Genomic DNA, 24,368 nt, shown 5'->3' with positions numbered 1-24,368 from the left:
AGCTTGATTATGCAGATGATGCAACAGAACGACGACGTGTTATGGAGGTGGAAAAGCAGGATACTGAAGAACTCCGGCAAAAGTATAAGGTAATAATCACATTTTCAGATTGTCTGCAGTTTTGAAGTTCCCGTGTCTCCCTTAATCCATTCTCCGTTTCATAAATGTAAAATAAGTTAGTAATGTGTGTATGGTAGAAAAAAGGACAAACTGGAAGAGACAAAAATATACTCTTGTGCTTTTACTTGCTTTTCAATTGTCTCTTATCCTTTCAGGGCATGTGATGTTTTTCTCAGTTCTGTCTGGTTTTTGAAATAAAACATTTTTTCTTATTGATATTTGAAATGCTGAAATTTAATTAATTTCTTAGTACTACACTCCTGGAAAATGGCTCTATAATCAGCTAATATATCTGATACATTGCCGATTCAAAAAATAATAAAACATTTTTTTATTCTAAAAATGAGTTTAGAAATTGTTTTGATTTTCTGATTTCTGATTTGAGCCATTGGAGAAAAACAGTTTCTTAAAATAAAGCCAGAAATCTCTCAACATCAGGTTATAATCCAACAAGTTTATTTAAAATCACAAGCTTTCGGAGTGCTGCTCCTTCATCAGGTGAAGTGGAGAGAGGTGTACAACCACAGAATATATAGGCAGAGAGCTGTTTCTTAAAATAGGTTGACCAAAGATTTCAACCTGATGGTTTTTGGTATTATTTGGTTAAATATAAATGATGAAGCCATCTTGTTTTCAATGTTGGAATGTAGGGTTCGCTGGCAAGAGAAATTTCTTACCCCTTAGTTGCTTTTGAGAAATTGACAGTCAGCCATCTTTGAGCTTCTGCAGCCTTTATATTTAAGGGTCAAATAAGGAGTTGCAGAGTTTTGGCCCAACAACATTTTTTAAAATTCATTCAGAATACATGGGGTCTAAGCCACCATTTATCACCCATTCCTAATTGCTGCTGATAAATTAGTGATGATAGGTAATATATGTCCAAGTTGGGGTGCTCTGATTTGTTGATGGACTTGGAAATGATAGTATTCTCATGCACCTGTTAACCTGGTCAATAAATGCTGCTGTTTTAGTGTTAGTTTTGGGTCTGAAAAAATGCCTAATCTGTGTTGTTAGCTGATCTCAGCTAGCTCACATTGAGTAGCTAGTTTCATTTGGTTTGTACACCTCTAGATTTTTGGAGGGAAGAATAGGCTATGACGCTAGTTTTCAATTTTTATTTATTCTTTCAAGGGATGTAGGTGGCACTGGCTAAATCTGTATTTTTTGTTGCTGGTGAGTACTGTCTTGAAATGCTGCTATCCATGTGGTGAAGGTACATCCACGACACTTTAAGGAGTGAATTCTGGATTTTGACACAGTGAAGGAATGGCAAAATCCAGGTTAGGATCGTGATTGTCTTGGCGGGGAATTTCCAGGTCAGAAGTGGGGATGTGCAATCATCAGCAAACAATGTTAAGCACCATTCACGACTCCTCCAATACTGAAGCGGTCTGCGTTCAAATGCAACAAGATCTGGACAATATCCAGGCTTGGGCTGACCAGTGGCAAGTAACATTAGTGCCACACAAATGCCAGGGTATGACCATCACCAATAAGAGCAATCTAATTACTACCCTTTGACATTCAATGTCATTACCATCTCTGAATCCCCCACTATCAACATCATTAGGGGTATCGTTGACCAGAAACTCAACTGAACTCACCACAAACACAGTGGCTACAAGGGCAGGTCAGAGGCTAGGAATAGTACGGTGAATAACTCCCTACCTGAATCCCCAAACCCTGTCCACCATATACAAGGCACAAGTCAGGGGTGTGATAGACTGACCCCACTTACCTGGATGAGTACAGCTCCAACAACATTCGAAGCTCAACACCATCCAGGCCAAAACAGCCGGCTTGATTGGCACCACATTCACCAGTATCCACTTTCTCCACCACTGATGCTTAGTAGCAGCAATGTCTACTTCTATAAGATGCATTGCAGAAATTCGCCAAAGATCCTCTGATAGCACCTTCCAAACCCATGATCACTTCCATCCAAAGGACAAGTGTAGCAGATATATGGGAACACCACTACCTTTAAGTTCCCCTCCAAACCACTCACCATCCTAACCTGGAAATATATCCTTGACCCTTCACTGTTCCTAGGTCAAAATCCTGGAATTCTCTCCCTAATGGTATTGTGGGTCAACCCACAGCACGTGGATTGCAGCGGTTAAAGACAGCTCACCATCACCTTCTCAAGGGTAACTAGGCACAGGCAATAAATGCAGGCCAGCCAGTGGTGCCTACATTTCTCAAATGAATAAAGAAAAGGTGGTAGTCTTCCATACACCTATTGCATGTGTTGTTGCAGGGTATCATACACTGAAGAATGGCTGGCGGGGGTACTGGTAAGAGCATGCTTTGTAGGTTTGAGAAAGCTGAACTCAAGCAGGCCATTTGAATTCAGTGCAAAGTTTATATAGGCCCCATTTTCACTAGAGCACGGGCCCTATCCCATAGTGTGGGGGCTACGAATCTTCAGAGCAGTTGTAAGTGCTCTTGGAGGGCAGATAGCTTTGTGGAACTATCATGTCAGACATCCTGTTCACTGTGAAAGCTGGATCAGTGTCAAGGACTTTCCATGTATAAGTAAAGATGTCAGGATACCGGCCTCTGTGGAGTTATTTCACTATCATTATAGTGTCATTAATGCTTGTCTGCTTTGAATAATCTGTCATTATCATACTTGGAGGCTGTAGGCTCTCAGTTGGATTGACAGCTCAGATATTTAGAAGGAATCAATCAGTACGTGGGATTATGAATGCAGAGATTTTGTAAGGCATTAAGTGCTTGCGGTATTTGTACGTGTGAAATTATTTGTCATAGTGGCAGCTTTAATGAATATTTACTTAATCTAAATCTTACTTAATTTAAATATGGCTCCTGTGGTCTGACCATTGAGTATGCTAGGTGAGTTGTTATTGAGCATGTAAGGGCAAATAGTGCAAGAATGACCACGAGTAGGCTTTAAGTTGGCATGAAAACTTTATGGATCCATGGTGGGCATGGGATGATGCATCTTGAAGGGTGTGAGCTGAAGCATGTAATGCTTAACAAAACAAATGGGATAAAGTTCCAGAGAATTGAGTTAGGTCTTTTAAATAGCCTACCTCAGCACTTGACGTCTTTTGCGGCCACCCCGATCCACGCTGGAGTAGGCGGGCATGACTTCTGGGGGTGGGGGGGATTGTGGTTTGATGGCCTAGTGGTATCGCTGGACTGTTAATCCAGAGACTCGGGTGATGTTCCGGGAACTTAGGTTCAAATCCCAACACAGCAGATGGTGGAATTTGAATTCGGTAAAAATCTGGAATTAAAAGTCTAATGACGATGAATCCATTGTCGTTCTTCAAAAAATAATCTGGTTTACGAATGTCCTTTAGGGAAGGAAATTGCTACTTTTACCTGGTCTGGCCTGCATGTGACCCCAGACCCACAGCAAAGTGATTGACTCTTAGCTGGCGATGGGCAATAAATGTTGGCATAGCCAACAATGTCCACATCCCGTGAATCCGTTTTTAAAAAAAAACTTGGGGCATGTTTTCCTGATATTGGTGCAGAAAATTCTCTTCTCTTCCCCTGCCCTCTCAACCTTGCTACAGTCGTTTAACAGATTAAAAGAATCTTTGGTATTAGCGTTTTTTGATACAAATTAGTAGACCTGGATTTAGATAAACAGGATATAGTTTGAAGGTTGCAGATGATGCAAAACCATAAAGAAGTTAATAACAGACCTTGGGAGCATAAAACTGTTGAAATGGACAGACACATGCATATGAAATTTAATGCTGACAAATTGTGAGTAAAGTGATACAATTTGCTAGAATGAATGAGGCAATATAACTAGTATAATTTTAATGGCTATCTGACAATAGAAATTCTCAGGGTATATGCACCCAAATCTTTGAGGGAGTCAGAACAGGTTGACGCTGCTGTTTCAAAAAAATCATGGAATACTTCGCTCTATTCAAGGAGGCATAAAATGCAGGAGCAACGATGCTATACTTGATAAAGCATTGATAAGATCTCGGTTGAAGTGCTGTGTTCAATTTTGGGCTCCATACTTTGAGAAAGATGTCAAGACTTTGCAGATGAAATTTATGTCTTTTTATTCTTTCATGGGACATGAGCATTGCTGACAAGGCCAACATTTGTTCCCCATCCCAATTTCCTTAGAGAAAGTTTTAGTGATGAAGAACTTCATTTATATGGTGAGACTCTGAGAAGCTGAGTAGTTCTTGGAAGCTTGTTGAGAAATTTTATATTGGTATTCAGAAACATGAACTGTTTTGATAAAGAGAAACTTTTTAGGGAGCAGAAAGATTGCTAACAAGTGAGTGCAGATTGAATGTCATTTAAATAAATGTTGAGGTTCTCTGGGTTTTTTGTGCATTGTATTTTTGAGCTCTGAAATGCCCTGCTTGTAAAGGTGGTAAGAGTAAATTCAATTATAGAATTCAATTTAAGAAGCAATTGGATACATACTTGGAGAAGAAAATACAGGGCATTTGGAAAGAGCAGGGGACTAAGATTAATTGAATAGCTGTCTCAAAAGGTTGGTGCTGGTGTAACAGGCAAAATATTCTCCTATGCAGAATCTTTCTATTTGATAGCCCAACGGCAAAATCCCTACCTCTAGGCCAGAGGGCCTGGATTCAAGTCCCACCTGTTGAAAAGGTGAATCATCCATGTCAGAATAAATTGAAATGTCTATAAACATTGCGCAAAGCTGGAATCTGTATTGTCTACCATGGTCAAATAATCTTCCGTTGAGGTTCACCAAATTATGATCACTTGAGCAAAATGGCAGACAGTGCTTGGTGCTTTGAAACAGCAGGAGTTTAAAAACCCCAGGACAGATCAAATTAGGGAGGAGAGGGGTGAAATGGTAAGATAACATTGAGTGCCTAGTGTGTGGTGACTATATATTCATGTACAGCATTGTATTTGTTTGTGCAAATCATTGTGGTTTGAGTTTGAGGAATTAGAAAAAGGAAGGGCATTGCTGTGTCCGTGGTCTGGAGGTTGTAGAGGCAACATGGAATGAAACTATGGAAGGATTTATAAAGAGGTGGTTCAGAGACGAATGAAAATCAGAGATAGGAAAGGATTTAGGATTGGACAACATGTTATTGAGTAGGGTTGGGGCCTTAGGGGTTTTTGGAAGCTGGAGTTATTGGATATATTTGGCCTAGATCTTCTGCAAAGCAGCAGTTACTGTTAGATTGCCTCTGCACCCCAAAGCCATGAGGTTGAGTTAGCAGAGATAGAAGGACTAGTCAAATCAGGCCGGGGGTGGGGTGATGATGGTAGGGGTGTGTGTGTGGATGTGGTGGTTGGGTTGGGTGTTGGAGGCAACTCCAGGTTGAGGGGTGTAGGTAAGGGGTTGGTGTGGGAGATTTTCAGTGTGGAAGAGTGATCACTGTGGGTTCTGTTTAATAGTCATGCAGGATTTAGACTGTTTTCTCTGTCTGACATTTCCAGAGTAATTATCCAGCTGCCGTTGTCAGAACTGTCACCATCTCCAATTTTAATTTTTGGAGGGCTTTTTGACGGTCCTAGTAAGCAGGTAAATTGCCTGTAAGATTTGCCTGTCAGATGTTCAGACTTCCTGGATAATTTCCATAGATTCAGCATGTCCAGATTTTGGCAGGTTCTGGCATGCATCTTGAATCATACATCTGATCTCTGACATTGAGATGGTCTGTGTCACTTTTTTTGTGTTGAAACAGCCACGTAACCTTGTGGAATTGTAACAATTTTAAACGTCTTCTCAGTAGAAAACCTTATATTCACTCCCCTAAACTTTGAAAATTACTTTTGATAGGGTTAGATTAAATGAAAGAGTTTAAAGTATCGGGAAAATGTTCATGTAGTGGAACGTGCAATATAAGGTATATTTCAAGGAAGCGTAAAAGTTAGACAGATCAGAGATCACCACTAGAGATCAATAACTAATTTGATTGTCTAGACTGACAAAGTTTAAGAAAATTTGATTGCAAAGTTTTAATTACAATTAACCATGATGGTAATGTATGTGGTTTAAGAGGTTGACTAAAGAACAAGAAGGTTTAGCTGTACAGGGGTGGTACTGCAAATCAAGACAATTAGTTTCATTTTAAAAAGCATGCCCAAGTTCAGTTTCCCTCTGATGGGAGCATATCCAATCCACTCATCTTTGTGACTATTTGATGCTTGAAATGTACTGCTTCCTTTGTACTGAGCTATATGGTTGAATTCTTGATACAGACTCATATTCACAAAGCAGCAAATTGAACATCACCAATCCAGTTTCAAGTTGCAGCATAGATGACCTTGCATACATTTTGTGTGTTAATATACACAGTAGAGATTTTGAGAGTGATAGCTGTAATAATATATGATTATTACTTCATTTTGCTTTATAACATATTTAAATATCTTTGTCTCCCAACAAAAGTGTGAAGGTTTACTTTTGAAGCATACAAAATGTCACTAGTAACTAACAGAAATATATCAAAGGGATTTTTAAAATATTAAACAGGTAGGTTTACTGCTATCGGATGAGCAGCACATTTTAATTTTTTTTTGCCATCTTCCAAAAATGTGTGTGTATGTATTTTTTCATAGTTCCTCCAGTACTTGGCTTGATTGTTAACCAGCTGCTTGACCAGTTTAGTAGAGGAAATTGTGCCAGGCAAACCCATGCGTTGATCAACGGGCAAGTGATATATGAAAATCAAATATTCTGGAAAAATTATGTTCAACCAAGAAAGGACATACTTTACTATTAATCTTAGTTAATGTATTCATAATATGCAGTCAATGCAACTAATCTGTTCTAGTTCTGAAGGTGCTGCATTACGATTTTGTATGTTCTCTCAATTCAAATACTATGAATCAAATTAAAACAAATCTCATTGTTCAGCTCAGATTTTGCAATAATTAAGACCAACTTTCATTTTGCAGGCCATTTTTAAAATTATTTTGCTAATGATTAAATATTAGAACTGCTTTAGCACACAAGTAAATCAAAATCTGGATTCCTTACAGCTCTGATTTTCCTTTCACATTGTGCGATATCAAAAGTATTCCTTTAAAAGTTATAAATCATCGTTTATTGATGACCTAAAACATGAAATCCTCACTTAACCTGCATCTGAATCTATGTAAGAATAGGCTAGATTATTATATAAATTGTTTATTAGCCTTGTGGGACACTGCAGAGCAGTTTCCTTTTATGATCGTTAAATAAATATGATACACCAGTTTGTGAACTGTTTGATACTCCACAAACAGAAATCTAATCTTCTTTTACTATGTAATTTGTGCAGTTATATTCAGTTGCATTTTACACTTGTACAGTGCTGGTTGACCTTCCAGGAAGTTACTGTTGTCTTTTACAGAAATGTGATGTGATGAAAGGACATTTTAAAATTTTTAAATGTGCCATGTTAAATTTTGATATGAACTGTATGAATAATTGGCGGAGAGCTTGAGGTCATTTGTCTGCGGCAGTGTTGCACTTAAGTGTTCCAAATGGTATTAGTAAAAACAATATTCACCAAGCTTTCATGCATGTTTTGAAGCTGCTTCATTATGAAATGTTAACTGTAGATGAGATGTCAGTGAATTATTTTGCGTTTTCATAGCTGCAATGTTAAGAAATCCTGAAACTGCTGGTAAGTGGGAAGCCTTTTCAAGTGTCGGATAAATCATTCCTTCACAATTTATCTTCCTTTTTTTTAAAAGCTGCAGAATTATCAGAGCATAGACAGAGGGTGGGCACGCTAATGAATTACTAACATCAAAACATCTATAAAATATTAATTTATATGGAGTTGCCTGTTCAAAACAGGCAAAAGTTAGAATATTGTTCCTGATCGGATTTTCAAAATAAACAGGTAAGAAATAGTGTAGGTACACCATGGAGCTTACAGCTGCACCTGTTTTTCAGTTTTAGATAGGACTTTTTTGTATACATTTGACTTGTGTGAATTTTAATCTGACTGAGGACTGTCAGTATTAAGGAGCAGCCCAACTGTGGAAGCCAGTTGCAACATCACACCATTCCCAGGCAAGTATAAGTAATTACATACATTTCCATAATAATATACTTACCCCAAAGTCAGAAATACATATTTGTAAGTTTTCTATTTCTTTGCAGCTTCTGACATTTTAGATTACTGTTAAAATCAGGCACATAGGTCAGCATGCGCCTGGATACTTGGTTGTGCCTACCATATTGGTTTCAGATTAAATCTTTATAACTGTCAGAAAGATAGGCGAGAAGTGGGGACAGCTTTTATACCGTGCTTTGCCTAAAGGAGGAAGTTGGCCACAGTTTGAAAAGGCAGTGCACTAACCTTTCTATAAACCAGTCATCCAGAAAAAAATGTTTCATTAGGGGTTATTGAAAATATAATTAGATAGGATCAGGGTAGTGAACCAAGGAGCCTTTTCTCCTATAATTTTCATGTTTTTAATACATCTAATAGGAAGTTGTACTGTAGCAGCAATCTATTAGGGTACATCACGGTGAAGATCAATACATGATTGTCGTAATAGCAGGTCTCCTTTTAGACTAATGGTTTGAAACCCAGACTATAGGAGACGGCTCCAGCAGTATTGAATGAAGGTGGGGGAGGAGATGCTGGGAAGCATTTCATGGTCGATGACACCAAAATGGTAGTTGTAATGGCAACTGAATTTAGGTGATTGCCAGGAGAAATTAAAAGTGCAAGTTCATACCTTATCACCGAAACCATTTTCAAGGATATGCAAAAGATTCATTTGATATTATTAAGTGTTTTGAATATATTTTGGAATACTATCGATAAGTTACAGGTAAAAGCACCAATGTAACATGTGCAAAGTCAGGCCTAGTGATAAATATACTTATGTCGGATGTTCCTTTAAAATTTATCAATGACAGATCCAATGTAAAGCTAGAAACATGAAAAAGCACCTCGTAAATGAATGAAAACCAGCTTCAAAGTCCATTATAGCAACTGGTCAAAAATTTAAATGGTAAAGTTTGGTTTAATTAGCCTGTGGGTGTAATTAGGTTAATCGTTGCATCTCTACTAACCAATCTGAAGGTTAGCACAATATAAATTGTGATCAGTAAATCCCTACTTGTGTAACCTGACCATAACTTCAAGTTTTCACAATTAAGAATTCTGCCTTGTCTCATTCTCACAACCAGTTATAATAAATTGCAAAGAATCTGTCCTGTTGCAGTGAAGTAGAAGCTTGTGTTTCTCTGGTATAGAAGCATTATAAATGCACTTTCAGGCATGTCATGTCTAACAACTAGATAACAAACCTTGTCTGTGACCTTCTTCTGTACAGAGCGAATAAGGTTCTGTAAATGTTTATTCAAGTGCATATATTTTCAAAGCCAAATAATATAGTTCTAATCATTCCCAGCAAAGTGAATAAAATTATATTGTGATGCTGAGAAAGGTTGTACAGTTGTAAAATGATGCAGTGCACACAAGGAGGCGATTCAACTCCTTTTTTCGATGCCAACTATATGGTAGAGCTGTTGACTTAGCCTCATTCAGTTTCCCCCTCAAATAACGCTGCAAAGTTTTCTCCTTCAGTTATTTGTCTAAGTTTCTTTAAAAAGTTTTTAGTACTTATGAGTTAATTGTTCTTTGCAATTGGTTCTGGCCTGGTTATACTAACTCTCAGCATGAACAAATAATCTGGTTCTTCTGGCAGTTGCTGTTCATCGATGTCTCCTGTTTAATGACCCTTCTGCTAACTGAAAACCATTTTCCCTTATTTACTCTTTTTTCAAAAAAAAGTTGTCCATGGTTTTGAAGACTGCCATTAAATCTCCTTAACATTTTCTGCAGTAAGGAGGATAGCGCAACTTTTTTGTTCTTAATTGATATCCTACATCCATGATATTATTGTAGCATTTTCCATTCTGCATCTTCTGTAAGGGGGTGCTGTCTCCTCCCCACCCAACAACCAGCCGATATCTAACCAGTGATTTGTAAAAGTTTGGAATGATTTCCTTGCATTTGTATTCTGTGCCCCTATTCATAACCCATGCATCCTTATACTATTCTGGCAGTCGTCTCAACTTGTTTTGTCATCTTCAAAAATGTATGGGCAAACACAACCCAAAGTTTCTGTTTCTGCACCCTCTTTATGTAGGAATTTTCCTCATTCTTCCTTCCTAAATGCAATGCGTTATATGTTTCTGCATTAAGTTTTACCTGTATGTGTCTGTTTATTTCAACAGTCTATTGGTGCTTCTGATGTCGCTTTCTGTTGTAATGATCCTAGCTGACTGTAATACCAGAAAAGTCAGACCCCAGAATGAAATCTGGCCTGATAGAACATAGATTTGTTTATTTCGTTTAGTCTGGTAATTAGTCGCTGAGACATTCATATAAGGCTGTAGGTTTTCTTTAACACCTGAACAGAAGAGAAAACAAGCCAATCTAAATAACAAAGAGAATTAAAATGATCTTAAGTAACACAGCAAAAAACAAGCTTAAACTGTTTCTTGACCATATCTATTAGAGAATTCAGTCCAGAGAAATTGCAGCCTTATTTGACCCCTTGGAGTTCTACTTAACTGACCCTTGATAGTTTCTTTGTGAACAATTCAATAAGTCCTTTCAAAATCCGCCAACATGAACTTCTCACAAATCTGAAACTTTCTTAGTTCTAATAATTGACAGGTTTCTAACTAGACTCTCTTGGTTTGGAAGTTTTACAGACTAAACCCTTCTGCTGTGGTGACTGGTTCCCTGAATTTACCATAAACTCCTTTTAAGGAGAGAAACTAGTTTTTAAGCTCAAACCTAAAGTCTCCTGAACTGAATTTAAAAAAAAACCTGTTCAATCCTAGATTCTTCTGAACTAAAACACAGCTGACCACCCTACATGATTAAACTACCTGTATTAAGCTCAACAGTATAAATATCTTTCCGACAACACTGTATGAGTCTACAGTCACCTGCTTTCTGACAAAATGTTGGATTTAAATCACTGTTTTTGGAAGTACACTTTGACCTTGTTTAAAGAAAACCTTCACAAAAGTAACCAACAGACATTTGTCTCTATTTTGAAATCCAAGTTACAAAAAGTGATAGTGATAGCAAATGGGACTGGGTCAGATTGGGATGGCTGATTGGCATGGTCAAGTTGGACCGAAGGGTCTGTTTCCATGCTTTATGACTCTATTATTCTCTCTCATCTATGTCTTAGGCATTTTGTACCCACCATTCCATTGTATTTAATTTCACGTAGCAAGATTTGAAATGAATCCTGATGTAGCTTACTAGATTACAGGGCATACAGGGTTCATAATGAAAGTGTTGAAAGCACCTTGTAAAACACATCAGTGTTTTCCCTTTTGTTGTGTGTCCCTTTAAATTCAGGCACAGTATGAAGTGATGCTTGTCAGAAAATGCAAGGAAAATTGAAATATAGGGGAGGATGGGAATTTTATGCATATTTGCAGGTGGGGACACAATGTAAAATAGTTAGCCCACCCACTCCTTGTCGGTCCAGTGGGTTGTCACCACAATGCATTGGGTAATTAAGGCATCAGCCAGCCGTCCACCCATTGTCAGTTAAGGGTTCAATAGGCTTATCAGTAGCAAGTTAATGGCTGTTTTCACTCCTGTGCAATAATATGTGCTTCTGGGAAAGGAAAAATAATGGAGGTGAGCTTGCTATCTCACCATGTCTGGGGAGAAGGAAAGGGAATGGTTCATTGTGGGATGGGGTGACGTGTCCTGTCCAGATTGAGGGTGTATCTCTCCAAGATGCCTATGCCTCACCCTCACTGACTTACAAAATCCAACCCCACGTGTCCCTTCCTCATTAAGGTTCCTGATTTGATTCTAACCAAGAATCCCAGTGTACCTCTAAGTCTAATTGCAGTGATCTTAATGGAATTGCTTTCAGCAGCAGCCAGCTACTGAGCTCAAATGTTGCTGGAACTATTCAACTGCTCCTGATCAGATTGGCCAACAGTGCTGTATGACAGAACTTTCCCTGAGAGACAGAAGTCCCACAGTGACATTATCAAGGCCTCTCCCAGCACATTTTTGCTGTTGGACAGCCTTTTTTTTCATTAAAGTTAGTTGGCTCACAACTAACTTTTCTACAAGCAGGGGAGATGACCCAAATATAGCACTTTCCCACTTAAAATTCAGCACACGTCTTAATTGGTCTATGTTTTGTGTTTTAACTATGTTTCATTGACATAGTCCTTTACTAGTGCAATCCTGTTTTCCCATTTTGCTCGCCCACTTCTTGCTGAACAGCCTTGAATTGTTTGCGCAGTAGAGCAACAATCAGTGCTGTCTTCACTAGAGCTTGTCTCTTTTTTTTAAAAAAAAGTAAAATTCCATTAGGTGGTGCTGTGTACACTCTGCTCATTTAATTGAATGATTCTGTCTGCTGAAATTCATTGGCCTTTGTTGTAAATAATGGTTTCATGTTATTCTTTTTGTTTATTTATCAATTAATGTGTTAATGCCATCCAGACTTCGCAATGAGGTCTTAATTAAAAGTAGTGAATTGTGTTTAGTACTGTTAATCTAATACTTATTGGGTAGAAACCAGTTGCTTATTTGGTAATCATTTTAGAACTCGACATTTTTTGACAATTTTCCTGTGTTACTGAGGTTTTATCGAGAAGTCAGATGATTTATGACAGAAAACTGAGTTCAGACCAAGTCCTTGATAATTCAAAGCAGACACAGCATGGAAAATCTGCAATACCTGGGGTGGAGGGATGGTGAACGTAAAGATTGAACAATTTGAGAGTAAAGCTGATGACATCTATTTGCTGCAGTGTACCAAAGCTGTTAAACTGAAAAATTCAAATTTTCAAGCAGGAAGTGTTGTCCTTTTTTTTCGATAGTTAACGATACTTTTTATTTACTGAACAAACCAACAATTTTGGTATCTGACTTCTAGTAAATTTAGAACAGCTTTCAAGCAAACATCAATGAAACTACATATGCTTGAAAAGATTCAAAATAATAGGCTATTCAAGCCTTCTGTGGTACAGCAGTGCTCAAGTCTCAGGAATGAAGACAAATGTATGAAATTTGGTGGTTGTACCTCCGGATAACTCTACAAGAGGAAATTGATGTGAGTAGAATGCTATTGAATTAAGCAACATCGTTCATGCTGCTTCACTGAAGGTTCTGGTGGATAATTGAGAAGGCGAATGATTGTAACGCAAATAATAGTATTTTCCACTTTGAAGCCACGCAGCAGGTGGGTAAATGGAGCTAAAATTGCTGCAATGGCAGGTTTGATGGCAAATGGAACAAACAGAACTTGTGTCGTCTTTGCACACTGTTTGCATTGCTGTAATTGCCCTAACACCAATCTGATAGTAAAATGCAAATATCGATGTGAAAACTGACTTAATAACCAACTCAGTGACTTATCACTGTGACCAGTAAAATTAGATTCAAACATAAAGACCATGAAAGAGTAAATTTGATAAAATAAAAAGACAGAAAAGTAAAAATTTTGAACAAACATAAGAAGAATATTGTAACCAAGTCATGTTTGAGAATATGCTGATAGAAGCTGCTGGCAAGTTTGTGAAATTTTCAAACTTTCTTAATCGTGATTAAAGTTGTAAGACTAAGTAATCAATAATCTGTATTCATAAATAAAAACCATGATTAGCAGTGGCGAAACTACCAATGGCTCTGCCAGTGCATGGCTTGCAGAGAAAACTGAGGTGCTAGACAAAAATAAACAAGGTCCGTAATACAATGATGATTGAGTTGACTGAACATAACAGTCAATGTTTAACCATTAGTGTACAAAAGATCAATTAACGATGTCAAAAGAAGTATCATCACAGTAAATGGCTTTGAGAACCATTAGTCCAAAATTAGATTCTGAAAGCAAATATTTTCTATAAAATATTTCCATTGACCATTGTGCTGGAAGGTAGGGGAAAAAAACTCGCAGAAGTATAATTAGTGTTAAAGTATTTATTATAGTAGGATGTGAAAATTCAGTGATGCAAAGACATCTTGTCTAGATAGCTAATAAAAAATCTTTTAAATTGAGATTTATTTTGTCAGTAGTTTAGTGTTTGTTTAAATGCAATAGAGGTGGCAGGTGCTTGTAGTTTCTGCTGTTAATATTTTAAAAGTCTGGTTGACTGAAGTTATCAATGGTTACATACCATTCTTATGATACGGTTCATTGGCTCTTTGCAGAGTATATACCAGGTGAATAGACATTGAAATATTAAGAGTTGGCATGGCAGCTAACAGGGCTATTGGGGGTAGACGATAGGCTGTAGGTTAGCATGTAGCACATGAGGGGCCTTTTGGGGGGAGATGGGTCATGGATTGACATGCGGGTATAAAGGCAATTAGAGGATGGGTTGGACCATGGAGATGCATAGATTGTACCTTTTAAAATTACCCTTCAAAATATTCACTCATCCAGATTATGGTTCATGACAAACTCCTATGTGGCCTTGAGCCATGAATCCTTGAGAAGCTGCTAACTCCATGAACGTTGCAGGAGGATAGAAGATGTGTGTCCCTGCAGTGGAACTGGTCAGTTTCAAAGTTCTAGCCCACACTTTACTCCTGTGATACCAAAACATTGGCGATGCCAAAAATGGGGCTGGGAATCCTGGAATCGATTCATGTCTGCCGCTTTTAAATGTCCACAGAGCCTCCTGTACTCTGAAACTAGTCCACTGCACAGTGAGTGGGAAAGGAGCCCTGTACACTATATAAAGATTTGATTTCTATTAAGATTTCTCCTTTCACTTAATTCTTCGGACTTACTTCAGGGTAGTTGGTATCTGCCAATATTCTCTGCCTGCTCCTCACTTTAAAGATTGGCCAATATATTTCTTCTTCCAACTCTCTTCCATTATTTGGTAGTCTGCAGTATATTCCTCTTACATTTAATTCCTTTTGTGCCTTGTAACGCAACCCAAATAAATTTTGCATCTGCCTTGCTGATAATTGTTTTATTTACCACTGCCGTTGTTATTTTTGACAAACACATCTAGTTTGCTTCTCTTTCCCTCTTAAGCCTGTAATGTCGTGCAGGATTTAGTCAGCGGTGCTGTTCTCTGTGAAGCTATATTTCAGTCATCTCCACTAAGTGTATTAAAGTGGGCCAAGTTAGAGCTTCCAGTTCATCAGTTTTGTTTTGAATATTGCATGTGTTGCTGTAACAATAGTTTTATTGTCAGATTTCTGTAATTTCTAGCAATTCCCTAGGCTCGCCCATGCCAAGCACACACATTTTAAGCTGATGTGGTCATATTTGCAGCTCCACTTATCCTTTCAGGTTGTTCATGTGCAGTCTATCCCAGTAGTAGAGTTCCTTCCTGCCCTGATACTGACGACAGTGTCCCATGAAATGAATACACTTCTTTTCTCTCATCAGTTTTCACCACTTCCTTTGTCTGTTAGTCCCTATAAATGTTTCAAGAGATTTGGGAATAATCTCAGTACTTGCAAGATCCTGCCTTTTAGTTTATCTCCCAAATTATTATTCCACTTGATAAATCTCTTCCCTTATCTTTTTTTTTATTTCATTCTCCTTCCTTGTATGATACTATTCCAAGGATTTTAGCTAAGAACATAAGTAATAAGAGTTAATACACCATCCTGGCCCTCAAGGTATACAAGACATTAGTCAGACCACTGCTAGAATATGATGAACAGTTTTGGTCCCCTTATCTAAGGAAAGGTATTCTGTCATTGGTCACAATCCAGAGCACTAGGTCATTAGGTTGATCCCAGGTATGGAGGGATTTTCTTTTGAGAGGTTGATTAGGTTGGGCTTGTTCTCATTGGAAATTTGAAGAAAGAGAGAAGACCTCTTAAAACATATAAGATCCTTCAGAGGCTTGACAGTGTTGATGGAGAAAAGTTGTTACCCCTCATGGGAGAATCTTGAAACAGAAGGGAAAATTTCAGAATGAAGAGTCGCCCTTTAAAGACAGAGTTGAGAATTTTTTCTCTAGTGAATCTGTAGAATTCTTTATTGCAGAGGGCTGTAGATAGACAGATTTCTAACCATTAAGGGAATCAAGGATCATGGGAAAAGGCCAGAAAATGGAGTTGAGGATTCTTGGATAAGCCATAATATCATTGAATGGCACAGCAAACTTGGTGAGCTGAATGACCACCTTCTCCTATCTCTTACGGTTTTAAGGAGCCTGCTTCTCTATTTTGTGTGATCTTTACTAGTCTGCTGCCTCAACTCCAGCTGCATCTAAACTTCAGCTAACTCTAACTAAATTGCCACTTACCTTGGGCACTTCGTAGGCAACACACTCTTTGACACTCTTGATCCCGATTGTAAAACATACTGTTTATCATGAAAACATCTACAACCATAACCCTTTTCACATTATTTTTTCTATTGCTCAAATTAAAAGTTTGAAGATAGCTTGAATCGGTTGTGTACTCAAAACATAATTAAGGCTAGATAGCAGAAACAATATGTTTTCAACATTCAGACCATTTGGTCAGTTGTTTTTCTGTTTCGCACTTATGAAATGACAGTACAAAATAATTGTTTAAAAACAAACTGAAGGTTCACCTTGCTAGGTATTGAACCAATTAGAAAAGCGAATGCATGGCTCAGACTGGTGTGGAAGATGTGGTTTCAGGTTTGTGGGGCATTGGTATCAGTACTGGGGAAGGTGGGATCTGTACCATTTGGTCTTCACCTGAACTGTGCTGGGATTGGTGTTCTCAAGAGCAATGTAAATCAGGGATAGGGAGAGCTTCAAACTAAATAAGAGGGAAGGGGGAATTGAGCTTGATCATTCTAACTATTGAAAAAATTAAGAAACAGTCAAAGCAGGAGAGCAGAATGCTAACATGGAAACTGAAGGTCAATGGCAGTAAGGGACAGGGAGAAAACAAAAACAAAGGATATGTCAGCATTTAAGACTAGATGGTACAAAGATAGCAAAAAACAAAACTGAAGTTTCAGTATCTGAATGTGCTTAGTATCCAGAATAAAGTAAGTAAATTGATAACATACATTTAGTGAATAAATATGGCCTCAATTAGCCATAACAGAAATGTGGATGCAATTGACAAGGATTGATTTCTGAGCATTGCGGGGGATATAACAATCAAGAAGAATAGGAAGCGAAGTAAAGGTGATAAGGTGACACTCTTGAAGCTCAATTTGGTGAAATAGTTAGAATGATCTTGGTTCCAAAGACCATAATGTTTAATCATTTTGGATGTAGATAAGAAATGATGGTCGAAAGAAGTCAGTAGTAGGAGTGACCTACAGGCACCCTAACAGTAACCACAATGTAGAAAGAAGTATATAAGGAGAAATGATGGATGCTTGTGATAAAAGGACTGCAATAACCTTGGGTGATTTTAATCTATATATAAACTTGAATAATCACATCGGCAATAGGTAGCGTTGATAAGGAGTTCATAGGACGTTTTTGAGAGAGTTTCTTAGAACAGCATGTTCTGGCACCAACCAGAGCAGATTATATTACTCCTGATGATGTGTAACATGGTGGGATGAATTAATGATCTCGAGTAAAGGGATCTCGGTTGCAGCGATCATTATAGATTGGATTTTGCATCTAGTTTGAAAGGGAGAAGAAGAGGTCAAAGACTAGTATTTTAAACATAAATAAGGGTAACAATGTGGAAATTAAATCTGAGCCAGCTGAAGTGAACGAGGGCATTAAGCTTTGAGAGCGATCAGTGGCAGACGTTGAAAGGGTGTTTCAGAATCCCGAGAACAAATACACTTGTACTAGAAAGAAAAGTTCCAAGCTGGCAGGGGTGGATTCTTTATTCATTCACAGGATGAGGGTGTTGCTGGCTAGGCAGTATTTATTGCCCATCCCTAATTACTAGAGGGCAGTTAAGAGTCAACCCCATTTATGTGGGTCTAGAGTCATATGTACGCCAGACCAGGTAAGGATGGCAGTTTCCTTCCCTAAAGGACATTAGTGATCCAGATGGGCTTTTCCAACAATTGACTCCTAATTCCAGATACTTATTGAGTTCAAATTCCACCATCTGCTGTGCCGGGATTCGAACCCGGGTCTCCAGTGCGTTATCTGGGTCTCTGGATTAACAGTCCAGTGATAATACCACTAAGGCCATCACCTCCCCTCCATGAATGGTTAACTATAGTTATGGAAGGTTTCAAACTTAAGAACATATATGTGGTACTGAGCAAACATGATCGAGCTGTGGTTTGATCAGCCTCCTTAAAAGAGGTTGGTGGTGTATAGTAGATGTGCTGGTGTTAATTTTCTAACATTTGTTAGATTCTGGAAAAATTGCAGCAGCCTGGAAAATAGCAAACAAAACCCTGCTGTTCAAGAGTTAGAAAACGTGAAACTATAGGCCAATTAGCTTGCTGTCCACCATGGACAAATGATTAGAATTGATCATTAAGGAGGTTGTAACGGGCAATTGGAAAAACACCAGGTAATCAGAGTCAGCGAAATTTTGTAAAAAGGAAGTCATACTTCCGAACCCAGGGCCACTTCCGTCCAAAAGAACCAGGGCAGCAGATACATGGGAAGACCACCACATGCAAGTTCCCCTCCAAACCATTCACCATCCTGAGTTGGAAATATATCACTGCAAGGTTTTGGAGTAGATTTGTAGCTCGCGTTGTGGGTGTTGAGGTTTGTTGTTCCGCAGACGTTTCATTACCATGCTGGGTAACATCATCAGTGCAGCCTCCGATGAAGCGTCGGTGTGTTTTCCCGCCTGGTTTTTAAACTCTGGAGTCCATTGAGCTGGATTGCCTCACTTTTTCGGTTTTTCTTAGTAGTGGGGTGTAAATGGGGTCGAGCTCTATGTGTTTATTAATGGCTTTCTTCGTGGAGTGCCAGGCTTCTAGGAATTCCCGTGCCTGTCTCTGCTTAGCTTGTCCCAGGATTTTGGTGTTGTCCCAGTCGAAGAAAAACCGGAAGTGAGGCAATCCAGCTCAACAGGCTCCAGAGTTTAAAAACCAGATGGGAAAACACACCGACGCTTCATGGGAGGCTGCACTGATGATGTTACCCAGCATGGTAACGAAACGTCTGCAGAACAACAAACTAGCTTGGCGAGCCAACCAGCCTCAATATATCACTGTTCCTATAGCGTGTGGACTGCAGTGATTCAAGAAGGCAGCTCACAGTCACCTTCTCAACAGTGACTAGGGACAGGCAATAACAAAAAAAATTGCTGGCTAGCCAGTGATGCCTGTGCCCCACAAATGAATGAAAAAAATATATATATAGCCAATTTATTAGAATACTTTGAAGGCATAACGTAGTTGTGTACTTAAATTTCCAGAAGGCATTTGACACGGTACCACATTAAAGATTATTATGCAAAGTAGGAGCTCATGGGGTGAGGGGTAACATACAAGAATGAATAGAAAATTAACTGGCTGGCAGAAAGCAGTGTGCATAAATGGGATCCCGCAGTGGTGTGTCGTGCGCCATCAATGTTTCATAATTTACATCATTGACTTAGAATAGAAGTAGAAATTTATTGTCACGTGTACTTTTACGTTTTAAAAAAAAGTGAAAAGTTTTATAAGTTGCCCCACTGTGGTGTCTGCATCAATAACAGAAGTCATACATAATAATAACAAAAAAGTAAAATTAAGACAGAATTCATCACAGTTTAGTTAACAGCTCCTGGGGCTCGGAAAGCCAGTTAAGGAGCGATGGAATATCCTGAAGAGGCAGCTGGGACAAGACCACCACACCGGATGAGGGAAACAAACACATGATGACTGAATTTGCAAATGACACAAAGATAGATAGGAAAGAATGTTTTGAAGGTCATGTAACAAGGATGCAGACTGGTATTAGGTGAAGTGTGGGATAATGTGGGAAAATGTGAAGTTGCTCACTTTCCTAGAAGAGGAAACATCTTTCCCATGTGCACCTTGTCGAGACCATTCACGATCTTATAAACTTCAATCAATCGCTTCTCAAGAGTAAAAAAGTAGTCTTAGTTAAATGGAGAATGGATTCTGAATTCTGAGAAATAGGTGGATCAAGGTTTTCTAGCGCATGAACCACAAAACATTAGTATACAGGTACAGACAGTGACAAAGAAGGCTAATGAGGAACTATCCTATATTATGAGAGGATCTAAACAAAGAAGTAAAGACATCGTGCTTCCGATATACAGTGCACTGGTAACAAGAATTCAAATACTGTGTGCAGTTTTAATATCCTTATTTAGGAAGGGATGTAAATACATTGGCAGTTCAGAGGAGATTTACTCGATTGATACATGGAAGATGGAAAGATTGGACAGGCTGGGCTTGTATCCACTGGAGTTTAGAAGAGTGAGTTGTGATTTGAGTGAAGTTTATAACATCATACATGGTCTTGACAAGGTGGATCTGGAAAGGATATTTCCTGTTGTGGCTGAGCCTAGAATTAGGGGAATTATTTTAAAATTAGGGGTCACCCTTGCAGGACAGAAATGAGAGGAATTTTTCTGAGGTTGTGTGGCATTGGAACTCCACCTCAGGAGGCAGCGTCATGAATACTTGGAAGGCCGAGGTAGATAGATTGCAATTTGGGACGTCGAATGCAAATAGATTTGCTCTGAAAGATGCAATAGGCTTGAAGGGCTGGATGGCTGACTTTTGCTCCTAATCTGTATGTTCATGAATAGAACCTTCAGATTTGGTGTGAAATGTTGACATTTTCAGACTTTTAAAGTGTGTATGGTGCAGATGTACAATTTTCTGCATTGATGAGAACTGACTTACTCATGAAAAGGTACGTCAGGACCGAAGATAGGTATATTTTTGGTTGAGGAGTAACTGGAGTGCTGTAGCAAGCTGTTTCATTTTTATTGTTCCCTTAATCCCATGGAAACCAGCATTTTTTGTCTAATGTCATAAGTTCAAAATTAAGGCAAAAGGTTAGATCTGTTCTGATAGGAATAATGACCGGGAGAATGCAGTGGATTTATTGCTAGTGATTCCACCACTATATGTAAATAGGGTTCAGACTTTCTGATTTGGAAGTTAAACCTTTAATGATTAGTTAGTTTAAAAGGCTGTTGATCGATTGTAAATGACAGTTAGTTATTTATTTGGAGCTTGTTGTAAAGTCAGGAGAATAGCTCTGAATATCAATGTGTTTTTGAAATCTTGACTTGGGTCAGGCACAGGGTCTTCATGAATTATAAATGAAAGTAAATGTAAGTGTTGAGAAAAATATCATGGCTAACATGTGACCCAGTTACAAGCTGAAGATTTATGTGAATCCACTTTTGTGTTTTCCTGGCTAGTAATGCAAAGAGGCTACTGTAACCAGCCAATGAATTTTTAAATAACAATTCATGTACGGTGTTGTACTTACTACCATTTTGTGTGTTTGGAGCTACTGACAGTGTTAGTCCAGGAATCTTGCCAGTAACTTTCATCAGTAGGTGCTGACTGCTACAGATATCTGTTAAAATACATGGAGCAATTGAATTAATTAGTTGTTCTAAAATAATTATTAAGTTTTTATTACTTTTTGGCTATTTTAGTATCTTGTGGTGGTCGTAGTTGCTTGCAACTGATGTGCTAAGAATATGTACCCACTGAGATGTACATTAATACACAAATATATTAATTTTAAAATGACAGCTCCCACAGTGGTTTGGTTCATTAAGTATCCAGCTATATTCAGTTCACAGATGATTCATATTCAAGGCTTTATCTCCTTAAGTTTCAGGAAACCAATTCCCTTATCTGCAAGTCATCAAAAAGTTCTACAAATTAAGATGCAGTGTAAATTGAACATAAAGGCTTCAGTGAAATAAATTATCATAATTTGTTATGTTTGCTATGTGGTTCAGTGCTCACATAGCCAATTTATGATAGTTCACTTTTATGACAGAAATCACATTCCAACAGATTTTGCCAGCTGTTCTGTGCGAAAATATTGGTAAATTCTGGAATCCATACTGAATTCTGTAACGGAGTAAAGTTTTAGCAAATCACTAAATGTGAAAAGAATGGCAATGGGAGCATCAGTTTTGCCTTGTCTACCTAAACCAGTTTGCCATTTGTCATTGGAGCAGAGAGGCTGACGTTTCGGGCCTAGACCCTGCTTGGCCTGCTGTGTTCATCCAGCCCTGCACCTTGTTGTCTCGGATTCTCCAGCATCTGCAGTTCCTACTATCTCTGATGCCATTTGTCATTTGCTGTTTTCTGTCCAGCTTTATTCTGATTGTTTTGTTCCTTCGTCCTGGCTTGCTCTTTAAGCGATTTAATATTTTTTCTTAACAACGCTTGCCACACCCGTGATATCTGTACCATTTGCTAAAATTATTTCAGAAGTTATTTTAGCAGCAGTAGTGACGTTTTGAGTGTAAACTCTGCAACAGTGCCACTGATGACTGTATATCATCAATTACTCTCTGTCAGTGCTTAGCTGTTCCAAATCCTAAGTTGTTAGAACGTTGACCATCTGTTCATGACTGTTGGGGAAACTGCCTTCTATTCATTTTTGTTATAACATGGGGAGTTTGTTGACAAGCAAAAATTTCCTTTATTCAAACTACAAATGGTATGTTCCTCTATTTAGATTGATCTTGCACTTTATGAATATGTTTTGAGACCGGTATTAATGGTATAATGGACCAGAAAACCGATCGCTCTGTCAAATTTAAGACCTCCCACTGGGTGAAATTGAGCAGTTGTAATGAGTTATAAAATGCTGTGCTTCAGAAGTTGTAGGGATAAAACAAAGATGTCTTTTATTTGCTGATGAGCAACTAACAAGTAATGACATCAATCCATGTTTTATATTATCTATGTAATAAACAGACGTTTGCAAGTGTAATATTTGTAGGTGCGATGCAATGCATGAGCTTAATGCAGACAAATCAGATCTTAAAAAAAAGGGCCTGTGTAGCGCAGTGATAATGTCCCTACCTCTGAGCCAGGCGATCCAGGTTCAACTCCCACCAGCTCGAGTAGTGTGTTATAACATACCTGAACAGGTTGGTTGAAAATATTTTTGACACAAAGGTTTTAATGAAATATGTCAGTTGTGGGATTGGACATGCATAAAAATGAAATATAGGTTCAAAAATACTACTGCTAGTCAACAGAGAGTGCCCTATGTTAGTTATATTTGCCTTTACCAGTTAATATTTTATGCTGCAAATTCTTTAAAGTGAAAGACGGAAACGTCTGAATGTGATCAATGACACCTTGGGATCTAAGCGTACAGGGAAAGCAAGTAACCAGATTGAATGATTCTGAAATTACTATTGCAGTATCGGAATAAGAAATTGTAATATAGAATTCTGAATTCAGTGTCAAGCCAGGTGCAGAGAGGATAGGGAAGATTGTATTGAGAAAAGAAAAAAAACAAGGAAATATGAAAAGAGTTTAATTTTTTAAAATTTCCGACAACTGCTAAATCCCTATGGGATGACACTCCAGGTTTACAATAAATAATTTTCAGTGCCAGAGAGGGAGTTTAGCAGAAGTTAACATTTGTCTGCCAAACTGTTAAAAGTATGCTTGGGACCAAAATGGATAAATCTTAACTCTATTGGAGCTGTCAAAATAGTAATGAAAATGACCTTTTGATTTTCAAACTCCCTCATTGGATTTTAATATGCAGATCTTCTATTGATTGAAATGATTTTAAAAAGGAAAAGCACTGATGTAAAATGGCCATAGCAATCAACTGATCTCACATGTTCATGTTTTATGAATCCGTTGTGGAATGAACAAAATCGTCTGAACTGAAATTAACTTTTTTAAATCCAATGACATTGACATTGGTGTGAAGAAATCCTTATTGGCAATTTGATTTATGCTTATGTGATATGTTTCACATATTGCAGATGTAAGATATTGATTACTATTATCAAGCTTGGAAACCATGAACTTGGACATTGTAAGGTACAAACCAGCCAGATTTTGGGGAGACCGAGACAACAAGGTGCAGGGCTGGATGAACACAGCAGGCCAAGCAGCATCATAGGAGCAGAGAGGCTGACGTTTCGGGCCTAGACCCTTCATCAGAAAAGGGGGAGGGGAAGGGGGTTTTGAAATAAATAGGGAGAGAGTGGGAGGCGGATAGAAGAGGGATAGAGGAGAGGATAGGTGGAGAGGAAACAAACAGGTCGAAGAGGCGGGGATGGAGCCAGTAAAGGTGAGTGTAGGTAGGGAGTTAGGAAGGGGATAGGTCAGTCCAGGGAGGACGGACAGGTCAAGGGGGCGGGATGAGGTTGGTCGGTAGGAGATGGAGGTGCGGCTTGAGGTGGGAGGAGGGGATAGGTGGGAGGAAG

The 24,368-nt window shown here is 38.4% G+C and overlaps 1 protein-coding gene across 5 annotated transcripts in view; it reads left to right on the top strand.

Annotated features, from left to right (window-relative positions):
- Positions 1–24,368, top strand: part of gpatch8 (G patch domain containing 8) — a 181,952-nt gene that overhangs the window by 81,819 nt on the left and 75,765 nt on the right. For all 5 annotated transcript variants that reach the window (XM_048614484.1, XM_048614482.1, XM_048614485.1 and 2 more), the window contains one exon: positions 3–89. In XM_048614484.1, coding sequence (XP_048470441.1) covers positions 3–89 — 87 coding nt within the window. The remainder of the gene's footprint in view (positions 1–2; positions 90–24,368) is intronic.

Source organism: Rhincodon typus, chromosome 30 (assembly GCF_021869965.1).
Source record: "Rhincodon typus isolate 14 chromosome 30, sRhiTyp1.1, whole genome shotgun sequence".
NCBI classification, from domain to species: Eukaryota; Metazoa; Chordata; class Chondrichthyes; order Orectolobiformes; family Rhincodontidae; genus Rhincodon; species Rhincodon typus.
Note: the sequence above shows the minus strand (reverse complement) of the source record. Positions and strands in the feature narration are given on the sequence as shown.